The sequence below is a fragment of the Ailuropoda melanoleuca genome, chromosome 1 (genome assembly GCF_002007445.2).
Source record: "Ailuropoda melanoleuca isolate Jingjing chromosome 1, ASM200744v2, whole genome shotgun sequence".
Lineage (NCBI taxonomy): Eukaryota > Metazoa > Chordata > Mammalia > Carnivora > Ursidae > Ailuropoda > Ailuropoda melanoleuca.
This window is the reverse complement of record NC_048218.1, coordinates 138,687,839-138,713,235: the sequence shown is the minus strand read 5'-3', so window position 1 is coordinate 138,713,235 and position 25,397 is coordinate 138,687,839. Positions and strand designations below refer to the sequence as shown.

The 25,397-nt window shown below is 41.4% G+C and overlaps 2 protein-coding genes across 13 annotated transcripts in view; one reads left to right on the top strand and one right to left on the bottom strand.

Moving 5' to 3' along the window:
- Window positions 1–2,547: 2,547 nt before the first annotated feature.
- Window positions 2,548–17,632, top strand: SRI (sorcin). Of its 2 annotated transcripts, none has more exons than XM_034667462.1 (8): window positions 2,548–2,705; window positions 3,660–3,743; window positions 5,811–5,880; window positions 10,297–10,340; window positions 11,125–11,272; window positions 11,502–11,615; window positions 12,975–13,033; window positions 14,632–17,632. In XM_034667462.1, the coding sequence occupies exons 1-8, from the start codon at window positions 2,655–2,657 to the stop codon at window positions 14,656–14,658; spliced, it is 597 nt and encodes a 198-aa protein (XP_034523353.1). In that variant the 5' UTR covers window positions 2,548–2,654; the 3' UTR covers window positions 14,659–17,632. The 2 variants fall into 2 exon arrangements, with proteins under 2 accessions (XP_034523353.1, XP_011235332.2); XM_011237030.3 differs by lacking the exon at window positions 2,548–2,705 and adding an exon at window positions 3,435–3,548.
- A 564-nt stretch (window positions 17,633–18,196) lies between these two features.
- The window catches only part of ADAM22 (ADAM metallopeptidase domain 22), a 215,519-nt gene continuing 208,318 nt past the window's right edge, over window positions 18,197–25,397 (bottom strand). For 6 of the 11 annotated variants that reach the window (XM_034667309.1, XM_034667300.1, XM_034667303.1 and 3 more), the window contains one exon: window positions 18,197–24,652. In XM_034667309.1, coding sequence (XP_034523200.1) covers window positions 24,515–24,652 — 138 coding nt within the window. In that variant the 3' untranslated portion in view covers window positions 18,197–24,514. Of the gene's footprint in view, window positions 24,726–25,397 lie in introns of all 11 variants that reach the window. The other 5 variants (XM_034667328.1, XM_034667337.1, XM_034667353.1 and 2 more) reach the window with 1 other exon arrangement.

Below are 25,397 nucleotides of genomic sequence, written 5' to 3'. Positions count from 1 at the left end.
TAAAGAATAAACTGATGGTTACCAGAGGGGACATGGGGGGTTGGATGAAATAGGTGAAGGAGATTAAGAGTACACTTATCCTGCTGAACACTGAGTTATGTACAGATTGCTGAATCACTATATTGTACACCTGACACTAATATAAACTAATTTAACTATCCTGGAATTAAATTTTAAAAAACATTTAATGGGCTAAAGAATTAAATATTTCTCCAAAGAAGATATACAAATGGCCAATAAGTATATGAAAACATGTTCAATGTTCTTATTAGGAAGTGCAAATCAAAATCATACTGAGATATCACTTCACACCTGTCAGAGTAACTACTATTAAAAAAAAACAAACAACAGACAATAAACATTGGTAAGTATGTGGAAAAATTGGAACTCTTGCACATTGTTGGTTTCCATGGGTAGCCACCATGGAAAATGGTATAGAGGTTCCTCAATCAAATTAAATTAAAATTTGAAATAAAACTACCATATGATCCAGCAGTCCCACTTCTGGGCATATATGCAAAAGAACTGAAAATGAGATCTCAAAGAGCTATTTACAGAACCATGTTCATTGGAGCATTATTCACAAAAACCAAGGTGCAGAAGCAACCCAAATGTCTATCTGTGGATGAATGGACTAAAAATGTGGCATATACACGCAATGAAATTTTATCCAGATTTAAGAAGGAAATCTTGTCAAATGCTACAACATGGATGAACTTCAGGGACATTATGCCAAATGAAATAAGCCAATCACAAAAAGATAAATACTACGTTATTGTAATTATATAAGGTATCTGAAGTAATCAAGCTCATAGAAACACAAAGTAGAATACTGGTTGCTAGGGCCTAGAAGGAGAAGTAAATAGGAAGTAGCTGTCAAGGGATTCAAGGGATATAGATTTTCAGTCAAGCAAGACGAAAAGTCCTGGAGACCTGCTATACCACATTGTACATATAGTCAACAATACCGCATTGCACTCTTAAAAATTTAAGAGGGTAGATCTCATGTTTATTGTTCTTACCACAAAAAAGAAAAAAAATAAGTAGGAAAAAAACCCCCACAGAGGTCAAAGGACTCATAAAAATGTCTAATCTACCTTGATAATTGCTTTGGTATTTGAAAACAGTAATCTACTTCCTAAATCAACCATAAAACAGGTAATCTATAGTTTATTTGATATGTAACAACAGGGACTATTAAAATTGTTCTTACAATTCAGGACTTTCATTTTTGGAGTCTGATTATCCAAAATGAGGACTTGGAAGGGAGCTACGCATAAGAGGAAAACAATGACCCTAGTGGGAACACAGCCCAGGAGCTTGGAATGGAGGAGCCCTGTCCCCCATGGTGAACAAGCACATCACCACACTCTGCAGGTGCTCTCATATTTGTTCAAGGCTGATGACTCAATTTTTCTGTGCAACTGCCATAGCAAATACTGTGAATGTTGCTCATTAATGCATTTTTTTAAAAGATTTCATTTATTTATTTGACAGAGATAGAGACAGCCAGCGAGAGAGGGAACACAAGCGGGGGAGTGGGAGAGGAAGAAGCAGGCTCATATCAGAGGAGCCTGATGTGGGGCTCTATCCCATAAAGCCAGGATCACGCCCCTGAGCTGGAGGCAGACGCTTAACCGCTGTGCCACCCAGGCGCCCCCATCAATGCATTTCTTAAACCCATAACATTCAGAAAAAAAAAAAAAACCTTTTATGACTGAAATGACATGAAACACAACCAAACGAAAATCTCACACCTGAATGGCTCCCATCAGACTGTTCAACCAGGTGAAAAAGAAAAATGTATGAAGAGAACTATTTTCTCAAACTACCTAGGCAAATAGTTCAAACCTCTCACCTCCTGAATAAATACTGACCAGCACACTCTTAGCTCTAAACTTTTCTTGTATAAAAAGGAGCTGAGTAATTTTGGATAGAGCGGTTGTTTTGCCTGAATCATTGAGATAATTCAAACAACTCATTTTCTAAGAACCTGGGCGGGGTTGCCCTGCCACTAAATGCCCTCTGTCCTGCCCCGGCCACATCACGCCCAGCTTAACCAGGAGTTGACCGTGTCCCCTAGCAAGGAAACACCCCGGTGCCGTTCAGTAAAATGTGCAACCGCAAGCCAAACGCTCTTTCGCACTCAGTTCCTGAAGTTTTTTTCTGTTTTCCAAGGGCGTTTTCATATTTTGATTTTTCAACGTCTCCTTCCCTCACAGGCATCTAAGAGCTGCCCTACCGCATTCAGCCCCTTCCTCACAAAACCGCACCCAACCTAGAGCCAGGCGCCCCTGACTAAGAAAGTTGTTTAAAATGTTTAAAAGTATCAGACTAGAGCCGACTAGGAAGAAATAAAAAATCCCCGGGGCACTGTACTGGTGTTGGAATGTGCCATTCGTGTCGCGGGGAGGAAGGTCACCGGTGAGCGCGGCGTCGCAAGTCCCAGGCACTTGCGGGAGCCGGGCTTGCGCACGATCTGAGCCGCGTGAGCGCAGAGGCACGCTGTGCGCACGCAGGGGGCCAAGGCCCCAGCGCAGCGCCGGGCTGGAGGCGGCTCGGGCGCGCGACCCCCGCCGCCCTCGTGGTGCGCTCCGGGGCGGCCCCGGCGGGAGGGCGGTGACGGCGGCGGCGGCGGCGGCGCAGTCTGCACCATGTCGTACCCGGGGCACCCTGGCGCTGGCGGCGGGTACTACCCAGGAGGGGTAAGTGCAGCCCGCGCGGGCTCGCGGCCCGGGCGCGACCGTGGGTGGGACACCGTGGACGCCGAGAGGCCACACTGGGCGGTTCCGCCGGGACGACTCCCCGGGCGCCTCCCGCCCCCGGTTTCTCTGTCCCTGCTGCCTCGCCCCAGGCCCCTGCCCTTCGGCCTCATCCTCGGGCTTTCTCCTTCTGCCCGTCCTTTCGCCCTGCGGGTGGCTGCGTGGGGCCAAGGCGCGGGTGGGTTTTGACCCAAGAAGCCCACCCTGTGCTTGGGATGCGTGGCGTGAAATTGTGCGAATTGGTTATTGGCTTTCTCCCCCTCCCGGTTTCCCCTGAGAGCAACAGCCATTTTAATCTCGAATGGTCCGGAGATCCACCTCCCCTCTTTAAAAACAAGTGAGAGAAAGAAAAAAAAAAAAAAGTGTGTGTTGGGGGGGAAGCCCTCCGGGAAGAAGGCCACCTCGCCAGGCGCCCGGGATGCGCGTCGTCGTGGGAACTGTTTCCGAGACGGAATGTTCCTTCGCCGCGCCTCCCCGCCCCGGTGCTCGCCGCCAAATAATCCAACTGAGACACCTAAGCCCGGCCTTGGCTACACCTGTCTCAAAACGCTTTGAAAAATACCATAAATGCAATGAAAGTGAAAGGAAAACGATTTCGAGCCCTGCTCTTAAGTTGCTTGCCTAGGTTGCATTTAATCAGTAACCTGCAGGCTAGTAGGGATTTTTAAAGTTGCTTCACTTACGCAGATGTCACTTTCAGGACAACTTATTTTGGTCCAAGCTGACAGTTTTTTTAAATTCAGCTGGGGTGAGAATGGAAGAAAGGGAAGGATTGCAGTTAAAGAGGTGAACCATCCGTGTGAAGGGCGGGCAGTTGCCTGGCTTTGCACAAAAGCATTCAGTGGTGAAAGAATAAAACTGGATTCAGCGGAATGATGCTTTTGTGTTGTTTTACAGTATGGAGGGGCCCCTGGAGGACCTACGTTTCCCGGACAGACTCAGGATCCGCTCTATGGTTATTTTGCTGCTGTTGCTGGACAGGTTAGCTTTTTCCCTTAATATTAAAGAATTGCCAGAGTCTAGGTTTGTATTAGCCATTGTTAGGGATAGAAAAAAGAACTTTTCCTCTGGAAAATAATCCCTTTGCTTCTTTAAAAGAAAAACGAGAGAAGAAAGTATAGTCAGTTACTTATTTCTGAATATTCAGAACAAATTAGGACTGTTACCTGTATTTATGTTAGTTCTCTTCAAAACTAAATTTGTGATTGAATTAGGGTCAGATTGAATAGGACTAGGGGGCTGCAAATATACGGTGAAGATTTGTAAAGTAGAAAGATGTTTTTAGAACTATGAATTATCAGGGTCCGTGGTGGTTTGAAAGAAGAAATTCCAGATCTGGTGAACACAAACCTTGTTCGTACAACTTAAAGACATATAGCAGTAATAATGTAGTCAGATTCTAATGGACACTTTTTGGGGGTTGAATTTGATTCTGAATCAAAGGAACCTAGGAAATAGGTTATGTTAAAAACTTACCAGCTTCAAAATAGGAAAGTTACTACTCCTTAGTATCAGGAAGTTAATCTTGTAAACACTTCAGTTTCTCTTTGATGCCGATGCTGTTGTAGGTCCCCTCTTCCATGTCCTTATAAGGTGTGGTGGCCTCTAGACCGAGACAGAATGAATGTTCGCTCCCGGAGGCCTTTCAGTTCTCTACCTTGAGTCATAGGACAGGTGGTGGTGTACATTGAGGGAGGACACTTCGCTAGCTCCCCAGGCCACGGTGTATGGTAAATCCACTGCTGGTATCACCCAGAGCTGTCCAGAAGCGATGTTTGCCCTTATGAATGCCATTTAACGCTTTCTGTTGATTAAAAGCAAGAAATTACACAATCTTCATATGAAGAAGCTGTCAAATATTATGGGATAAAAACCCAAGACCATCTTTCAGAATAGCATTCTAAGAAATACAGTTCAAGAAATTGAGTGGAAAATTGAGTCTAAATTCCCTTTAAGTATCTGCTTCATCTGTTAATGATCTGTATCTTTGAAACCATAAGACAGGGCAAAGCTCAAGACTTGAGTTCTTGGATTGCCTTGCCTCTAGCCCTGTAAGTGAACCCACCTGCTTAGCTTGCAGCCGCCCTGGCCTACTTCAGCATATCCATTGTCTTTCAGATTATTGATCCTGCTCCTCACTTAGAATTTACAGTACGCTTGGGCTTGAGGATTTGGGTATTTTATTTTTAAATCCCTAAAAATAACATCTATCTGGTTCCGAGCTTGGTCAGCCAATGAATAGGCCCTAGGAACCTGTATCTTGCAGATATAATGATATAATGGTGGTTCTGGAAACCCATTCACCACGTCATAAACCAAGGGGATTACGAAGGCCTCTCTTTGTTTCATCCAAGCGTTTTATTTACAGATATCAGCTGTGTATCCTGCTATGCCCTCCCACCCCCCAAACCAAAAACTAGAAACAGGAATAAGACTTTTAAGTAACTATATAAATAATTTTAAGTGCTTAACAGGCAGTTTCCTAACTCAGACTAAAAGAAGAGTAGGTCAAGACAGAAACTAGTTTTATTCATACATTAATTTTTTTTTTGTATCAGTGGAAGAAACTGAATTCACCTCAGTGTTTTATTAAAAAGGGGAAACTTGTACTTGAAAATTTAATGCCAAATCTAGTTAAGGAATTTAGAGGAAATGATGAGAAGATATTGGTAATACTGAAGTGTAGGTATAAGTGGGCTTTGGGATTTTGTGAATTCTCATGTGATAATTATTTAAAATAAAGCCTGAAATGGAATGCTAACTTTACTTAGGTATCAAGAAATGTACTTTTTGTTTATGGCCCTAATTATGCATTTGTGGAAGAGGACTTAACAATTTGTTTTTCTTTCATCATTAAATTATTTTTGAAAGTAGAGTCGGGAAAAGAATGCCTATTTTTGGAAGGCATTCCTTTAAAAAAAAAGTCTTGTGCATGAAAATGTTCATTTTCTTTGTCATTATTGCTGAAATAATATACTGAAAGTAAACACAGAATTAGAAGGTACAAATTACTACTGTGATTCCTCTTCCTATTTTTTTCCCCAAAAGGATGGGCAAATAGATGCTGATGAATTGCAGAGGTGCCTGACCCAGTCAGGCATTGCCGGAGGATACAAACGTGAGTTGACAGTCCCAAAGTTTCTCTAGAAGTACTCTTGCGTTTCATATGTTAACTGTTACTTATGATGATAGCCTCAAGGACACTGGGCTTTTCTGATCTAGCAAAAATTAGAATTTGCAAAGCTAATTTCGGTTGTTTATTATTACAAAGTGTTCATTTGACAACAGTTGTTAATAAATCCTTCTACACTACCTGCCTGCCAGTTGAATGGGTCTCTTGGGGTGGGAACCCTGGGAAGCAGCGAGACAGTCTGTGTGAGCTCCTTCACAGAGGACGGGGTAAGGTGCTGAAATGAAATCCGGCAGGTCGGGTGTCATCAATGACAGGAGCTAACATCGACGGCTAGTTGCCAGAAGTTGACTGTCCTGAGCCAATGGCACTTAGGGTTTTGGGTGGCTGGTCCCGTCCCCCTTCTCCGCCTGCAGTGGCTGGTCTGCACTTGCGCACTCCTGCTCTCCGAGTATGCTGCTGGCAATGTGAATGCTTGTCATGACTCCCCCAGGTCTTTCTTCATCTCTCGTTCTGCTTCAGAGAACATGTGCCTGCTAAGTTGGAAGTGCCCTTCCTGATTTCTAAACTCTTTGCACTAGTCTTCCTTCTCCTTTCCGCCTCAGTTCCTCACAGACTGGCTCTGCTGCCTTAGAATTCAGTGCTTACACCACCTTCCTGCCTTTTGAAAGAGCTCTTTGCCAAGAGTTGCAGAGGTGCTGCCTCCGGACGGGGATTCCCATTGTCCCACACTCTCCCACATGCTTTTTTTCAAATCAGATCTTGACCATGACAAACACGCAAGGTAGAGAATAGTGTCTTGACTTGCCAGCTTTGCCAGTGGTTAATTGAGACAGAACATCACATCGAAGCCTTAGCTGTTGGTTAACTGTGGATAAAAATGCTCAAACCAGAAGTCACACCTGAAGATTTACAGGGGCATTTTTACACTGTTTGACATGGCATGTTTACTAGATGACTCTCTTTTTAAACTATTTGCATTTCTATTTTAATCGTCCTTTCTTTTATGTGACTTCAGTATCTTATTAATATTACCTAGTTGGAAAAATTAGTATGAAAGAGGAACACTTAGCGTTTCTCACTTAATCTGATCCTTTAAAAAAAAAAAAAAGCAGCACTTTCTAAGTGGGGGATTTTTTTTTTTCCTGTTGAAGGCAATACATTAAAATTGTTCATTGTTAACCTCAAGCAGTTGGGCTAGTGAACAAAGAAGGCTTAATAGCAGGGTTTATGAAAATGAGCTGTGTCCCAGCACAAACTATTATTCTGTGCACTTTGGTAGAAGAGGTGTGGCAGGTTTTAAAATCTGACTAACAAATGGGTTGTATATCCTTGGAGAATAGTCCTTTTAAACATTTCATCTGAGGAAATCATGGTTAGTGATGGTCTTAGATCATTGAGTTCTAGGGAAGACATTTCCAGAGTCATCAGAACCATGTGATTGAATTTTTTTGCTTACCGTCATCTGGTTGTGGAGGCTGTAATGAACCACAAAACCATCCTGCTTGTGAGGTGTCACAGTGAGTTTTATGATACAGAAAGTACACAGCCACTGGTGTTTTTAAAACCCAGCTTCCAAACCAAAAAGCACAGATGGACATGGGGTGAGGGGTGGACAGATATTCCCACCTAGTACCTACAGGCAGCTTCTCCAGTTTAGAAGGAAGCAGTCATACCCAGAGGTGGAGTAGATAAGTTCCTCTTGTCTATAAGGTAGTAATTCAGCTTCTTTTTTTTCCCCCTTGAGTGTAGCTGTTACTCTGTGGTAAAGTTGAGAGAAACAACTAAAGGTAGGGTTTTCCTGCTGGGTCCATTACATTGTGGATTTCTACTAGAAGAAAAGATGTATGAGGCGTTCTAGTAGAATGAACAGGACAAGGGAGAGAGTAAAAGTAAAATTATAGCAAAGATTCTTTTGAAATTCTTTAAAATAGAATTAGCATTAATAAAGGCTATTTCCGGGGGGGGGAAATTCAACTAAAATTGAGCAAGAGTTTTCCCTACCCAAACTTAGTAGACATCAGTATTCTAGTTCATCAGAACTGTCTGGAATAGTTCATTCACTTTTGTTCACTGTGCATCTCATTCCCTCTCTTTTAAATCCTTCTCACAAAAGATGACCAGATACCTGGCTTCCTGACACCACTGTCTGGTGGTACCATTCATAGCCCTGGGACACAGGGAAGGTGTTTGCTTCATGGCCCCTCAAAATCCTTGATTTAAAGTCAGACACAGGTGGGTCTGCCTGGTGGTTGTCAGGCCCTCCAGAGCGCTGGTTCTTAACTTCAGTGGTGTCAGCATCACTGGATTGCTGAGTCCTGTCCTAGAATTTTTCATTCAGAAGGTGTCAGGTGAGACCTGAGAATTTGCATCTCTAACATGCTTCCAAATGTTGGTGGTCCAGATTGACCCCCTTTTTTTATGTGAATATAAATCACCTGGGGATCGTATTAAAATGCAGATTCTGATTTTGTTGGTGTCGGTTAAGAGCTGAGATTATGCAGTTCTAAAAGCTCCCAGATGATATTAACATGGCGCGTCCAGGAATCACACTCTCAGAAGCACAGTGGTCTCATCCTTGGCTGCTCCCTGGAATCATTGAGGAGCTTTAAAAAAAATAGTCATGCCTGGGTTCCATGCTCAGGTATTTTGATTGAATTGTTCTGTGGTGATGATGACTATATGTAGTACTGTATTGTATACTTGAAAACAGCTAAGAGCGTCTACCTTGAAAGCTCTCATCACACACATGAAAAAGTTAACTATGTTAACTAACCTAATTGTGGTTATCATTTTGCAGTATATACATATATCAAATCATTACATTGTATGGCTTATACTTACACAATGTTATTTGTCAATCATATCTCAGCTTTTAAAGCTGGGGGAAAAAATTTTGTTCTGAGGTGCAGCCCTGGTATCAGGATCTTTTAAAGCTTCTGGGTGGTTCTGATAAGCACCCAGGGCTGAGAACCATTGGTCTAGATTAAAGAGACTTCGTACTTCCACACAACTTAAAAGTCAGAATGAAGAATCAACCAACTCTTTCTCAAAAGTGTGGAAAAGTGTTGCCTCCTGTCACTTTAGGGAACTGTATCTGTGGATTAGATGGAGTCTGAGGGGCCAAAGTAGAAATAGTTCCCCACCTTTTATTTCATTTTGCAGGATATGCCAAACACAGGAATCTGTTAAAAGTGGAAAACCTGTAGTTTGTACTGTTTGGAGACATTACAGTACTAAGAGCTCAGATGTGTTTTAAATTCAGTTTGGTTGGAACTGAATTTCATAAAAATGAAACTAGTAAGGGCTATAGATTTGTTAGTTCTGTGTGCCTTTTCACATGCTTGCAGAATTTATGCCAGCTGGGCCCACGTGGCCCTTGTCACTTCTGCCTTCTAGCCTTGCCGCTGCTTTGTACCTGTATATCTCCCGAGTCACTGGCTCCCATGAGCACAATGTAAGATGCAAGGGATTCTTTATTTGTAATTTGCTAATGTTTAGGTAGATCATCAGTAGGCCTGTTAACCAAAAAGTATATTCTACTTTGGTTTTCTAAGTGAGCTATAGAAATTCCCTTGGAATATGCTTGAGCTGTACATAAAGGCTTCTGAACAGTGGCCACCCCTGAACTGGTCATCGTATCTTCCTCCTGAGGGCTCTTATTTAACACAGTTCTGGCAAGTGTATTTATCTGGTTTCATATATACACTTACTGTATGTGAAAACAGGTCATAGGCTCTTCGAGGTCAGAGGTTACCATTCAGTGTGTGTCAGTAAAGGGGAAAGAGATAAATGAACTAATGAAACAGAACTAACAAAACCAGCTATTTATAGTCTGTTAGGAGTAGGAACGAAGTACCCTATCTTCCCACTCACTGTGGTGAACTGAACTCACTGTATTACAGTTTCAAAGGCAAGAAGGTAATATAAACTTTAAAAGACTATATTATAGAAAATGTTATGCATATCCAAGAACAGAGATAATGACTCGGTGAACTTCTGTGCACTTGTCACCCAGTTTCAACACTTAGCAATGTGTTGCCATTCTTAGTTCATCTATAATCCCGTCCGTTTTCTTTTGGAGCAAACTCTAGATAACATTCCACCCTCTACCTCAACTTCTAAACCATTATCTACCTAAAAATATTAACAGTACAGTGTAATACTTTTTTTTAAAAGATTTCTATTAAAGTTGTTAAAATCAAATTTGGATTCTACAAGGAATCCTCTCTATCTGGAAAAAATCTGCTTCAAAGCTCCATGTAATTTAGTTCCACATAAATTGAGTAGCATATAAAAGTAAGAGTGTATAAATAGTCACTTTCCTAATTAATTTGAATGTATGCAATGTAACGTAAATTTTTGAAACTGTATTAATATGTATGTACTTTTCTTGATTTACAGCTTTTAACCTGGAGACTTGTCGGCTTATGGTTTCAATGCTGGATGTATCTTTTACCTTGATTGCTGTCTGGAGGGTTTTTTCCTGACCCCTCCTCCCCAAAAAGAATTTCTTCCTAAAAGAATTTATCTAAGAATTAATCCCAGTAAACGCAAAGTGACAAATGACCACAAAAAAGTTTTCTGAAATCATTAGCTTTTAAGATGTAATTTGGTATGAAAAAGGAAGGGAGCTCAGTAAATACAATGTTGGTTATTCAAGAGTTCAAGGAAGCATCGAAGGAGAGCGAGTATAGAAATTAGGGTGGTCAGGGAAGCTTTTTTGCTTTGTCGTTCTTTGCTCTGCGTGATTTACACCTGACCTTCAAGCAGTGGAATTTTTCACATCACAGTTACCAGACTCGGTTTAGCTAGTGGTGACCCTGCACTGCCTTCCATCCCATCTCCTTTTCCAAAAGTGAAAACCCTGGATCTGGAAGGGCTTACCAAAAGGGAATGTTAGGGCCAAGACCTCCCCAGCCCCCAGCAGCATAGCTGGGGGCCCCCAGAAAGTGCAGCCGAGTTCCAGAAGCAAAACTCCTTTTCATGCATGGCTCACAGTGGCTACCTTCCTTCCTCGTAATCACGTCACATAGATTCTCTTCCCACAGCGAAAATACGTCCTCAGCGCTTTTTCTCCATGGGCCCTTTTCGTTATATCACAGTGAGAAGAACATCCATTTTTAACCTTTTTAGCCAAAAAAACATTAAATTGCCTTATCCTTGATCTTTGATTTATTTGTTAGAAAATGTTGCGAAATAAAGATGCTCTAATCCTTGATGACAGTTCAGAGAGATATGTCAGGCACAATGGGTTTCAATGAGTTTAAAGAACTCTGGGCTGTGCTGAATGGCTGGAGACAACACTTCATCAGTTTCGACAGCGACAGGAGCGGCACGGTGGACCCCCAGGAGCTGCAGAAGGCCCTCACCACAATGGGTGGGTACGGCTCCAGCCACCTGGCCAGCGTCATTCTTTTCTCATTCTTGAAACTGTTACATGAAGGCAGTTTCTGTTTTCTAGAAGCAGTGTCTATTCATTAACTAAACACATAATACATACATAATTCCTAGTGCATATTCACAATTAAAGTGAGTACACCCAGGTTGAAAAAAATGCAATTATTTTAATGATCTTTTTGTTATCTTTTAACTGTCTCCTTCCTCAGGCTTTCGGTTGAGTCCCCAGGCTGTGAATTCAATTGCAAAACGCTACAGCACCAATGGCAAGATCACCTTCGATGATTACATCGCCTGCTGTGTCAAACTGCGAGCCCTGACAGGTATGTTCTTTGAGGTGGTGTCGTCACCAAGGGCCAAGAAGACACAGTTTGTGTGTTTCATTTTCAGTGTTTCTGAACTTCCACTGTCCGCAGTCTCTCTTTTTTCCCCCCTAACTTCAGGGGCTTTCCAACCATTGCTGTTAAACATATCTAGCAGGGGCTCCTGGGAGGCTCAGTCGGTTAAGCATCTACCTTTGGCTCAGGTCATGATCCTGGAGTCCTGGGATCAAGTCCCACATTGAGCTCCCTGCTCAGTGGGGGAAGCCTGCTTCTCCCTCTGCTCCTCACCCCCACTCGTGTTTCCTGTCTCTCTGTCTCCCAAATAAATAAATAAAATAAAATCTCTTAAAAAAATAAAAAAATAAACATATCTAGCAAAATAATTTTGTTTTTTCAGAAATCCTTTCAGGTTAGTGGTAAGCTGCTTTTAAAAGAATCTTAACTAAATTTCTCAAAAATGTTCCAAAACCTGACCAGCTAATTTGTGCACTTTTGGTCAAAGTATGAGCAGTATTCTGTGATTGCTTCCTAAAATATAAGTATTTGAAGAGAACGAAAGTACTTATTTGTAGCTGTCTCCTAATTCCTCCTGTTGGAAAGTAATTTAAAATGGTCATCTCTTTCAGATGTACAGACTTCTTAGATGAGGTTATGTCAGTAATCTCTACTTTTCTGTTCCCTCTTTTTTTTTCTTTTGTATGTTTTTCTTGTTCCATTCCTCTCTTTAGTCTTTTTCTCTTTAATGTGAGGCTTGAACTCATGACCCTAAGACAAGATCTGAGCTGAGATCAAGAGTCAGACAGTTAACCGACTGAGCACCCCAATCTTATACTCTTTTTAATACCTGGGTTTGTAATTTTTTTTTGCATCCTAATAAAAACATGAGGGCAGATTTTTTTAAATTATTATTAAAGTAAATCCTTTACCAATAGCACAGAGCTCAGACAGGTGGAATATTTGATTACAGCCTATTTGCCGTATTAGGGACTCCATCCATCCATTTCCTAATTAAACACTATCTGTGTTATTAAGAAGTTTGAAATTCTGTGTCTTCATTACAACTAAGTAATGGCCTCGGAGGTCACATGGCTTTTACTGACTTTGGGATAAGGTGCTCTCTCCCATCTCCACATTGAGAAAAACAGTTGGCTAACTTCTGCGTTGTTGTGTTACTTTGTTGTACATTAGATATGTTTTAATAGATCATTCATATAGTTGGCTTATTTGCTGTGGGCTTTTGTTTATTTTGGCTGGTTTTATAAGTCAAATGTTACTGCAGTTTGAATCCAGTGCCAAAATAATTACCTGTTGTGATTTCAGATGTTAAAAAATAACCAGTTTTACTGTGGTGTTTTACAGACAGCTTTCGAAGACGGGATACTGCTCAGCAAGGTGTTGTGAATTTCCCATATGATGATGTAAGTCTCAGTAAGTTCAGAACTGCATAGATGAGTCAGATGTACGCCTAAGGATGCCGTAATGAAGTATTCAGTGATCAGGAATTGCCATTCAAAATTTATTAATTTCATTTATTGTTCATCTTACTCATAGACCACTGTTTGACTTGCATTGAAAGATGTGGCTCAAAGGCCAGCTGGTCCCACTTACTGGCTGGGTCAGGGAGGCAGGTTTCTTCATTGCTCCAAGACTATTTGAGGAGGGGAAGTAGTGATGCCTTCTTCCCCGGGCTATTGGGAGATGTCAGTCAGAAATGTTCTTGGAAAGCACCATGCAGATGTTGCTTCTGTTTTTGCCTTCATTGAACAAGTATCTCTGTCACTGAGAAGTCAGTTTGAACACCTCAAAGCTGTACTTGACACACCCATGTTCTTTGTTGAGGAAATAAGGCATAGACTTCAGTCAGTTTAAAACAATGTATTTACTAAACAGCCACACTAAATGAGATTGGACAAGGCCATATAACCAATGGGAATGTAGCCAGGTGCCATCTTGGATGGCATTAGTTGGATAGCTGTAATAAAGCTAGGGAGATGTTGTTTTTCTGTTTTGCTCAGCCATGGATTTAAAAAAAAAAAAAACACTTTGAGAATAGAAATCAGTGATAACTGAATGCTTTAAAAGGTTTCTCCGTTATAAACTGCAAAGATGAACATATTTTCAGTTTGGCAGCTGCCACAGTTCCTGATAGCTTAAAAAGTCTTGTGTGTAAATACGTTTATTTCTTCTGCTTAAAGGTGTGTTTTTGGTAGTGTGCCTTAGCATTTTAGTGTATCTGGTGACAGTCCCATCACTGTTTCCAAAGATGGAGAGGCAGCCTGTGGAGTGGAAAGTGCATGGGCTTTGGTCTGCTTTGGCCTCCCATGGGGCCCCAGAAGAGATTTTAAATGTCTTGATCCTTAGTTCCCCTTACCTGAAAGGGATAATCAGGTTGGCTTTGTAGGAGTGCTGCGGGCATTAGCAGCACACAGTGCCTCCCTGGTGTTAGAAGAATGACAAAGAAAATTGATAGAAAAGCGGAGCCTACTGGGGCTTAGAGTGAAGCAAACATTTCACAGCAAAATACTGATGCTTCTAAACCTGGGTTTCTGAATTGCTGAGGAAAGGTCATGTATTCCGTTTCTGTGCATACATAGAGTTGCATGCTAGGATTTGTTTTAATAAAGCACATTTTAAGGGAATAAAGTGTTGAAGGTGCTCCATGAGTGGTGGGATAATACTGTGTCTTTTGGAGGCCCCCGTGTCATTGAACTGTTAGTTTTGAGTAGGTACCTTTCACCATGGCCATTTCTAGAGTCTGAGATATTTGGAATATAAATAATTCTTTATCCATTGAAGTAAGATCTGCTTTCTGTAAGAGGAGGAATCCACTGGGTTTTATATTAGACCGTTTCCCCTACAAAATGAACCTTTCCACCCATCACATACTCTTGAATTTTAGAAAGGGATCTTTATCAATCCATAATTCAAATTAGAGAAACAAAACGTAAACAGCCTAAAAGGAAGCTACAGTCTGTTGAGATGTTTGCAGGATAACGTGGACCTTTCTCTCTTTCAGTTCATTCAGTGTGTCATGAGTGTTTAAATCAAGAGGAAGAAGCCGTATGAACATACCCAACATTCCGCCTGAAGTTCTCTTTTCCTCTTACTCTCTGCCTTCAGTAACCTGTGCACACTTGCAGCGCTGCTTTTCCTGAATAGCTGTCTTAAAGGTTTATTACTTGACGTACGATAGAAGTTTTTAGTATTGATAATTCTTTGGAATTTTATGAAGATCAGGTCTCTTACACCATCTGGAATTTTCTTGAGCCATTGTCAGAGATGCCTTATCTTCTGGTTGAGCCTCTTTTAGGTAAATTTCAGTGTGCAAAATGTTTAAGTCACATGGTATATTTTTCACTATAAGATTCTTAAAAACCTTTTCATCAGACTCCAGCTCTTTTCCTGAGGGGCTTTTACGTGGTATTAAAAGCTTTATGTATGGAGTGCTCTTATCATGTAAATGATTTATACTCACTTGGATGCACACAGAAACAAAAGCCCATGGTGATCCAGGTCAGGGTTTGCTTTAGCGGAAACTTAGCACCGGCTTTTTCAGGCTTACACATTTTTGATGGCCACGTGATTAGAAAGGGAGCCTAAGTGATTATTTTCTTCTGAATACGAAGTGAATCAGTTGAAATACGATCTGTCTACGTCATCATCCATCTAGACCTTTGTTAGCTCTACTTAAAAATCTTAAATTATGAATTTATGTAAAAAAGAAAACTGATTAAAAAAATACCTTAAGGGAATATAGGAAAATATTAACTATGGTCATTTTTGGCTTAAGAGATTCCAGGTACTGTAATTTCCTTTATGGATTTCAGTACTTTCCAAGTTTTCTATACTGTGTGCGCTTTCCTTTTAAAATCAGAAGATGATCACGTTTAAAATAGTGCCCTGTCCATGTTGATTTGCCATGTGTTCACACTCACATTAAAAAATACACACAGCAAGAGGACCGTGAAGTTGGTGCTGCTGCCACTGCGAGTCAGGGTCAGGAATTGTCTTCCTTCCTACTACTCTTCCAAGCACTCTCTGATAAACAAGTATTACACTTGTAATGGAAGATTTTTTTTCTTTCAATTTTTAAGCATGTGCTTTTAAGTAAGATCTGGATTCCCGTCCTGGCTGCGCCTCTTCCTGAATATGTGACTTAATGATCTCAGAGCGTTAGCTTCCCTGTCTTTGAGAAGGCGATTAATGCTCCCTCCATGGGGTAGTTCTCAATATGAAAAAATGTGTTAGTATAATAAGCACCAATGTTTCTGTTTGTTAAGTTTAAAACTGGCCTAGTTTGCTCTTTTCTGCTAGAGCGTAACAGACGAAACAACGAAATTCGCCTCTTCTTTTGCCCGCAGAGTATGTTTTACTTCATTCCGGGCACAGTGTGAGCGTTACCATTCAGATGATCAATTAGTTGTCAACCAGTGAAAAAATAAAACATTTCTAAACATCTTCATCCTCATTCACTTGTTTTTTTTTTTTTCAACTATTGCTAAAATAGTTTATAGATATGTATTCAACCTTAGCTTATGTCTCTATGTCAGGAATTCACACCTGGGCTGTATTGTCAGACCCTGAGGCAGCCTGCTTTCTATTAGTGGTGACGCTAGGTTTCATTCCAGATACACTGTTTGTGAGGCACCAAACTTGGCTTGAGCCTGAGCCATCCAGCAACGGGCCAGAGAGAGCTCAGAGGACCAGGAGGGAGAGAACTCCCCTCAGAGTCCCAGGGCCTGCTGTTGACTTCAGACTCACCAGCATCCCATGAGGAAGTGACAGTTGAAGGAAATGGTAATCTCCTGGGTAACTCTAACGTGATAAGGAAGAAGGCCCTTGCTAGCCCAAGGTTATGGACCATATTTGAACTATCCTACCATGTTAAGTCCCAAGGTATACTGCTGCATCAGGCTTTGTTCTGAATGTGCTTTTTTGATAAATGCTGAAGCATCAACAAAACTGTGTCCGTGGAAATATTCAATTAATTCCATTTTTTTTTTAAAGATTTTATTTATTTATTTGACAGAGATAGAGACAGCCAGCGAGAGAGGGAACACAAGCAGGGGGAGTGGGAGAGGAAGAAGCAGGCTCATAGCAGAGGAGCCTGATGTGGGGCTCGATCCCAGAATGCCGGGATCACGCCCTGAGCCGAAGGCAGACGCCCAACCGCTGTGCCACCCAGGCGCCCCAATTAATTCCATTTTAATTACTGATACCTCGTAGCAAGTCTCCTTACCTCCTCCACTTCTGCTTTCACGTTGTCTTTCTGAAAGCATGGAGCCTAAGTCTTCACTATGTCCCTGCACTTAGAGAGTTTCCTTCCCCTTGACAAATTTGATGTATCCATCCCTTCTTTAATTACAGCCAAAGTCTTCATTACAAGTGAATCTCGGGTAGCCTTATTTCTATTTTATGTTGGGTTCTGTGTTTCATTCATTATATACTTTCAGCGCAGCCTCACCCAATTCTTGAAACTGTTTCTTGGTCTATTCTTCTGAAAGCATCTAGCTGGAGCGTGGTCAGGCTGTGAGCCCAAGCTGGATTGCTTCAGTTATTTGGAAATTAAGTTCTTCAGAAAATGCCAACTTAAGCTTTAATTTTAATTTTGGAGATATGTGCTTTTAGTACCATGTTGCAAGAGGTAAAGTACCTCTATGTAACCCTTCTCAAGCATTCCTCAGGGATGTGGCTACAGGAAGCCCGGTGCTTCCTTGAGGACAACTGGCATAGATTTGCACCACAGCAGTCAAATAGAATTCATCACAGCTTGCACTCCTGCTGAGCCAAAGTGGAGGGCTGACTCCCATTTCAGTGTATGCTCCAGGTGGTACAGTCCCCGAGAGGCAACATGAGCTAAAACTTCTGCTATCCCAACTAGACTTTGCTTTTCTTAGCTGAGTGTGTTACTGTTTCAGTGTTCATCTGAATTATTCTATGCCTAAAATCTTATAAGAAATGCAGCTGTATGTAATCACCATAAGTTTTTTTAATCTCATAATAAACCTACAAAACCCTAGTCATTGACTTCTGTTTTTCTCACGTTAAAACCGTACTTTGACTACCTATAACTACGTTTTTCCTCAGCAGACTGAGCTGAAGACAAGGAAACTAAGTGCCAAAGTAAAGACCAGAGGATGAACGGCTGAGAGGCAGCCAGCGAGGTAGATTAGTTTTAGGCAGTGGACTCATGAAGCTAGGGGGGCCCATCCAAAGCCCGATGCTTCAGTCTAACACAGGGTGAGCGGATTATGTTAAGCAACACCACCGGGGCTCTCAGTCAGGATGCAGGAATTGAATCCGTCTGGGCCGGGGAGGAAGGGTCTATGCAGCAAGGTAGGTGGATAATGGGAGACTCCACCTGCCACCCCGCTGAGGAAATTGTCCAACAAAGTGAGCGGCTAGCCTTTACTAAAGGATCTCTGTGTTTCTCATCATGCTGATGGGCCCTTCCAGGGTAGCGTGGAAGAGAAAATGAAAAAACCACTCCCTAACAGTACGGCTGTGGCTTTCGAAAGAGAAACAGTGACGGGGAGAACAATAGGATTAAAGGGAGTCAGGCATCAAAATAACATCAGATCTCTTATTGAAAGTCACTTTATTGATGTTACAATGACAGTAACATAGAAAACTGTGGTATCTTTTTAGCTTCAGAAGTGAATTACTAATAAAATTGTGCCAGAAATTTGAACAAGTTACAGTGACCTTTAAAAACAGTAAGATTTTGTTTACCTACAACATAAGAACAACTTGATAACTTGAACAGCCATAAAACACGTCACGCTTGCTCAGGAAAGCAGTCGCCATATACATTTCAGTTGGTGATTGCCAAAACCCAGTTACTTTTAAAATAGCTTAAGAACCTGAAGTGCAGAGGAGCAGAGAAAATATATTAAAATGAAGCCAATCTTAAGTATATACACAGGATCACCTGGTTACCAAAAGTGAAATCATGCTGCTATTAACACTTCCCCACAAAGTGGCTTCCACAGTATGTAGATGGACATCACCCCTTAGAGATGATGGTTGTGGGAAACACTAGCACAGACCTACCTTCGCTAACCTATAAACTGCTATGTTTAGGTGCAATGCCCAGTTTCTAAAAGAAGTTGTCTTTTGCAGATGCTAGATTGGAGGGGCACATCTCTTCCAGCAGGTCACAAAAGGACATACATGCTTAGTTATCCTGAATAAACCTTTTGTTAAGCACTTTTGAAGTTAGCGTTTAAAAAAAAAAAGTTTTTCATACAAAACAAAGGTTTTGGGTCGTTTTTGCCCATTAAAAAGACCGGCTGTAGAATCACAGATATTGTGCTAGATTAGAAAAGAAAAGTGGGGTTTCTAATCAGGCAGTGATATACATGTATAATTTACCAAGAACTCTTGAATTATTACTGAATAAATTATTAATTCATATCAGCACTTTCCGTAATGTGTTATCTGGTATAACTTAGCACCGCTGTGTTTAAAGATCTGGGGGCTATTCGCATTATTTTAGAACTTGAACATTAAAGCACAAAAATCCACCTCTGAAACTTGAGGGGAAAATGTCCTTTTTTTCATAAAACTCTTTGAAAACTTTATTGATGATTTTCTAAGTGCGTTATCTTAAGATCACTTGTCTCATTGTATGCCTTTTTGTAAAAAAACAAAAATACCCTATATTTTCCCTGGTTTTGATTTCAAAGATACCTAAAAACATGAAATAATGATGCCCTGGAGCAAAACTCTGCCAGCCTGGAAGCACCTCTCAGTACAATACAGGTTTTATGAAAAATGCAGCAGGAACACACCAGAAAGGAATGACTGGCCCACCCTGGACTGGCCCATTTAGTATTTATAGGGCCAACCACTCAGTAAAACTGCCAAGCTTACGGGTCTATTGTAGGCACTCAAGTAGCCCCTCTGTCTCCACCACACCCCGTGACCACCTTCTGCACACCTGGCTTCTGAGTTCATGTGCATCTCCACTCTGCTCCTACGCCAGGACTAAATGCCCCATGACCTCCCAAGGCTTGCTTTCTATCCCCATGCCATCCTGAAACACACCTGAGGACCAATCCCTCAGTGACTTCTGAAGTTGCATAATCCATGCCCAGCTGCCAAAGGGAGGAGACGAAAGGTGCCTCTCTCCCCTCTATTCTGCACCCCTGTGGTTCTCCCCAGTGCCAATTTAGCCAAAAAAAGAAAAAAAGGACTTACCTCCATGACAGTGACAGTTCCTAGTCAGGCGAAAAGGGCTGACAAGCTATTGGAAGGGAGCAACTTGGGAAGTAGGAAGGGTCTGGAAGCATCTCTCAAATTCCATAGAGAGAATGCTTACTCCTCGTCAGGCCCTGGATATAAAGGACAAAACTACTAGGTAGGTTTTTGTTTCTGAATGTTTTGTTTTTCTACTTATAAGCTGAACCAGATGGTGCTCCATTCTGGGGGCTCTGACAAAGCCATGAATAAAATGTGAACAGAAATATTATGCCCTGATTTCTAAAGTCCGAATGCATTTTGCGTCACATCTGCAGGTGTGGTGGGAAAGCTCCTCTCAGAATTAAAAGCACCTGCCCGCACAGCATACACTATGAGCGTGCACGGTTCCAGCAGGTGTGGCTGCGTGTGCACGCACACCCCCAGATGATGGGCTGCTGTCTCTTAGCTGATTCACAAGAGTGGTCTGGGCTCCTCACAAGCCAAATACACAGGGGAAGCTGTTTATGAAAGTTCTTAGCGCTCCCATATCAGGAGGAAAGTTACTGCATCCAAAATCAGAGTAGAGTTTTCCATTCAGAAAATAACTGAAGGAAAAAGGAAAAAAAACTGAGCCTCAACTTAAGGCCTATTCCATAGAGATGTTTGCTTCCTATATAGATTTAAGCTACTAGAATGAGAAATTCACCTTGACTCCGTTGAACAACAACAAAAACATGGGTGACAGTTTTAGAGGAAAACCAAGGCAGTGAAAGGAAAAAGAGCATTAGGACCCTGAAACGTAGACGTTACGCCACCAACGGAAGTCAGAGCATTTCTTGGAAAACTGATGGGAACTTACCCACTGTAGGGTGGCATTTATAATATGCTGCCCGTGCGGGCGCCCTTGGCAGCAGCTGGCAGTGGTGGCCTCGCCAGGCTGTGGCCGCAACCCGCTGGCCACCCGTCATTCCTTCACTCCCTTCATGCGATGACACCTCTGTTCCCCCTTCCCACATACTCTGCCAGCCACTCAGCATCCTTCCAATGAACTACCCTCCCTTTACGTTTAAGTAGAATAAAGTAAAATTGTCTTCTCTTTAAGTAAGGATTTATTATCATGTTGAATAACACAAGGAAATATTTAAAATGCTAACTATATAAGTTAAAATAGAACTACATGACAACAGGAAATGAAGAATGGATGAAACAAATAAAGTGAGTAAAAATACCGTGTTTCCTCTGGCCCTCAGGTAATTACAAAAATTAAAGAACAAAATCTAAAAAAGCAAAAGGTCAAGTAGCCACAAGAGATCTTGGACACTGGACAGGATTAAATTATGCAAATCTGCAAGGGAATCAACAGAAGAAAAACAAAAAAAGAAATGTAAGGCTGTTATGAAACTCAAATATAAATAGTCCTCTTCTGGAAGTGGACAAAAGTTCTAATTTTATCAGCAACTTCTTTTAGAAACCCTATCAATCTTATGTTCAGAAATCTACACCAGACTGACCTTACATATAAAGACAATTTTAAAAGCCTTTTTAAAGCAAGGGGAAAACGAGAGAAACTGCGGGATCACTTCATAAAGCGCCGTCTCAAACTAAAAAGTATGTTTGGCATTTTAACCCTACATTTACTTTATTTTTATTTTTTTTAAGGAACAGCACTGGGTTTCTTTAAAATATAGAGCAACGACACTACATTGAAAACTCTCGCTGTGCCACACTGTTTGAGTTTATTCCTTTCCACAGATTTGTGGGTGACCCGGGGATCAACCTTCCACCTTCCTCTGGAGTCTCCCACTTCCTGACTTCAGAAAGAGTCGGCTGGTCACAGACCAGTCAGTCTGACCCGTCTGTTCCTTGAGGGGCTCCCTCTGCTCCCCCTCCCCCAGCCCCTTGTTGGCATTCTTAATAAAGAACTTTCAGTGTTTCTTTAAATCAGAGTTTGCTCTACAGCAATGTCTATGGACAAACGGAACATCTCAGGCAGCGGGTTGTCAATGTGAAGTTTTATCTACGCACACTTTAGAAAGAGAAGTAAAAGGCATACAATGGAACAGAAAGGCCAAATAACCGCTCTCCTCTGCTTAGTAGAATGGTCCTATAGTTGTCTGGGGGCTATAAATATTAGTTGCATGATACAAACTGCTATGGTGACCTCAAAGTTCCTCTCCAAAATAGTTATTAAAAAAATAACAATGCTGTGCTTCTGTTGAGTGCCATAGGTCCATTTTCCCTGCCTCAGGGGATGAAAAGTCACAAATATTTAGATTTAATACATCTAAATACCAACCGTGACTACACATGGAAGTACTTCTCAAAACTACCCATTGAGATTACGAACTTGTCAAAGAATTCTGCAAATGGCTGTAAGAATGTTCAAACATTCTTAGATACCCAGAACATTAAAGCTACTGTAAAATCATAATCTCTCTGCAAATAAAACAAATGCTTTTCATTCAGTTCCATATGAAGGTTATGATCAAGTAGGATGACTGTAAACATCCATGTCTCCCAAAAGGCATGTAACAATGGTTTTCACTTAGAATAATAATTTTCATGTAAAAGTAATTGAGAAAGCAAGGAAAGGGGGGGAGGGGATCTGTGGACAAGTAGCTTACCATTTGTGAATTCTTTCAAATGAGGGTTTGTTTAACCATAACTAAGAAGCATATTTACACAAGGTACCTTACATTCAAATCTATAAACTCTTTTATAGTCAAAATAAACCTTATAACATTAGCATTTTATACACTCAATACCAGAAAACATTCAGTGCACATTAAAGTGATCTTTGTCAAAAGCCACTTTATTTGCTACATATTCAAATCTGTCTGCCCTCCTGTCCTTCACTTGAGCTATGTGACATGGTCACCCAACACTCACCCAAATCTTAATCTGATGGATCATATTATGATGAATCAACGATCACATCCCTTCCTGTCATGAAAAATGCTGTTTACACCTTATAGTTTTGAATGATTAAATTGCTTGTCAAACATTTTTAAAGACTTTCAGAAGAGAGGTCCATTACAGAAGACATAAATACACAGAATATAAAACACTGCCTCTACCATGGCCCTTCAGTTTGGGCATCTAAGATGACTACATGTGGAGACGATATGGATTTTGACCATGGACATGACTGGGAGAGATCAAATTTAGAGGGCATTTCTGAAACCTTGTCTACAGATTCCATTCCTCTCAAGAAAAAGGAGAGAAAGTGAGGAAATTCAGAAGTACTCTTCACATCAAAGCATCTGACTGGTCCCATCAATTTCTGAGTTCACTACAGTAGCCTCCCCAGGGAAGTTTTCTTTTAGAATGACAGAGCCGCATTTTAACAGTTTATCGAACTTCGGTTTTAAAGAAGGGACTTGAACGTAGATTTCTCACTTTTCTATGGATTAAAAAAATAAGAGTTCACAACCTCAGATTCTTTTCCCTGCCAGCTGTTTGGGTACCTTCACAGCTGCCACACACTTGTGGCTTTAGGTCGCTTTGAACCCTGTGTGGCCCGGTGAGGCTTCCCAGCCCCGCCGGGAGAGTCCTCCACCATTCTGCTTCCACGTCAGGGTGGAAGCACCTGTTGGACTCACATCCTGATGATAAATCTCCCTAATAAACAGTGTAAAAGTTGGTTGTACTAAAACAAGTCATTCATTTAACAGGCAAGGGTGGCTACAAGGTTTTGTCCAAGAACAAAAATTTAGGCCACAAAGGGTTGGAGTATTGGCAAGCTGGAAGCTACCAGTGAATCAGCGGCCCATGGTCTCATGTGTCTTTGGTGCACTGGCTTCATCTCAGCACGATGTGCTGCTGAGGGGCTCGCACTGCTACTGAAAGCTAACAGCTGCCGAGGCAGGCACTGTAGCCCCCAGGAGAACGGGCAGGCTGGAGGAGTCCCAGGGAGCGGCCAGCAGCATCGGAGGGCCTGGAGGCAGGCCAGAGAGCAGCTGCACTCCTCAACTCCTGCCCCAGCCAGCTGTGGAGGCCCCAAGTTTTGCTGGGCATTTTGTTCTCTGGTTCAATTAATTACTCACTAAAACTGCCTCCAGACTGTGCACAGTTTAAAGGGATATCCTGTGGTTCGGATGAATACCAAAGATGGAGAGACACATTTACAGCACTGACCACTATATTTACAACATCATCTGCTTATCATCTTTAGAGACCATCTCATGGATGATGATGATGGGACTGTGACTATTTTTAGGCATTTGGCAAAATACACTTGTGTGTAACAGCTGCTTTTTTTTTTATTTTAAAAATGTTTACATATGTACAATTGTCCTTGTATGCTGATATAAATATGAAAAGTAAAAAACAAAACAAAAAATAAAGATACAGGTTTAGAGTCAGCATATGGGATATTGGCCTCTCAAAGCTTTAAAGTCCTGCAGACAAATCCTAGATGCCTTAGCCCTGCATGCTAGTTTCTATTATGGGATGTTGTTTCCTTAAATGTGGAAATTGCAATAAACAGAAGCTTCATGCACATAGCATTACTGTCTATAATGAGGATGTGCTTCAGAATGTCAGTTCTGAATCCACTATTGTCCCTTAGGAAACTTGCTACATTTGGGTCATGTGAGTTAATTTTAGTGATATTTCTACATATATCTGTCATGCGGATTATCCATGAGCATACCAGTACCTTTACTGTTCCCATGTTATAGTGTAACATTTCAGTAGTTCTTTTCATGGTTCAGTTAGATCCTAAGCCAATGACAAAAAGAAAATGGCATCCAGATGTGAGACTCGGCTTCCTCTCCTCTGGGGCATCTCAGAGGGTCCTTATATTGTCTGAAGAGCAGATAGATTTGCAGTGATTCCGTGAGGCTGGGTTTCTATAAAAGTTGAAGTAAACAGTTTTGATGTATCACATGTAAACAGTGGATCTTAAATGGAGGTCTCCCATAGCTGCACAACAGAGAAAAGTAAAATTGCACACCGTGAAAGCAGGAAACAGGCATATTCTGAGTTATGAAGATGAAAAAGAGCTGGTGATTCCATCCATACATGATTGCAGAAGCACACTCTTGTCAAGTCGAATAAATGGATATAATAAACACCCTAAGTTTTAGCTTTCTCTTTCCTCTAAACCCATGTCTCAACCTTTTAAGCAACTGACACCTTTTAATATAAAACCTGGCACATCTTCATTTAATGTTACTCAAAATTGTGAATAAATTAAATATTACATCACCAACGAAATAATTTAAAATATTAATTTTTTAAACCACGCATGCACTTCTCTCCCCCAGGATTCTGACACAACCCGCTAGGGCAGTGGTTCTCAACCCAACTGCACATTTCAATGATCTGGGGAGGTTTTAAAAATCCTAACACCCAGACAAACACACCAGACCAACTAAATCAAATTCTCTCTGGGTGGGACTCTGGCATCAGCATAGTTTAAAAGCCCTTCAAACAATACCCATGTGCAGCCAACACTGAGAAGTACTGACCTTGGGGGAGTGTGATTCCATCAATTCTCACCCACTTAGAAATCTCTGCTCTGTGCCTATGACTAGGCCATCTACTCTCCAAATCCACCACTACCTCCTAGAAGACTGTCCTCTCTCAGGAGAC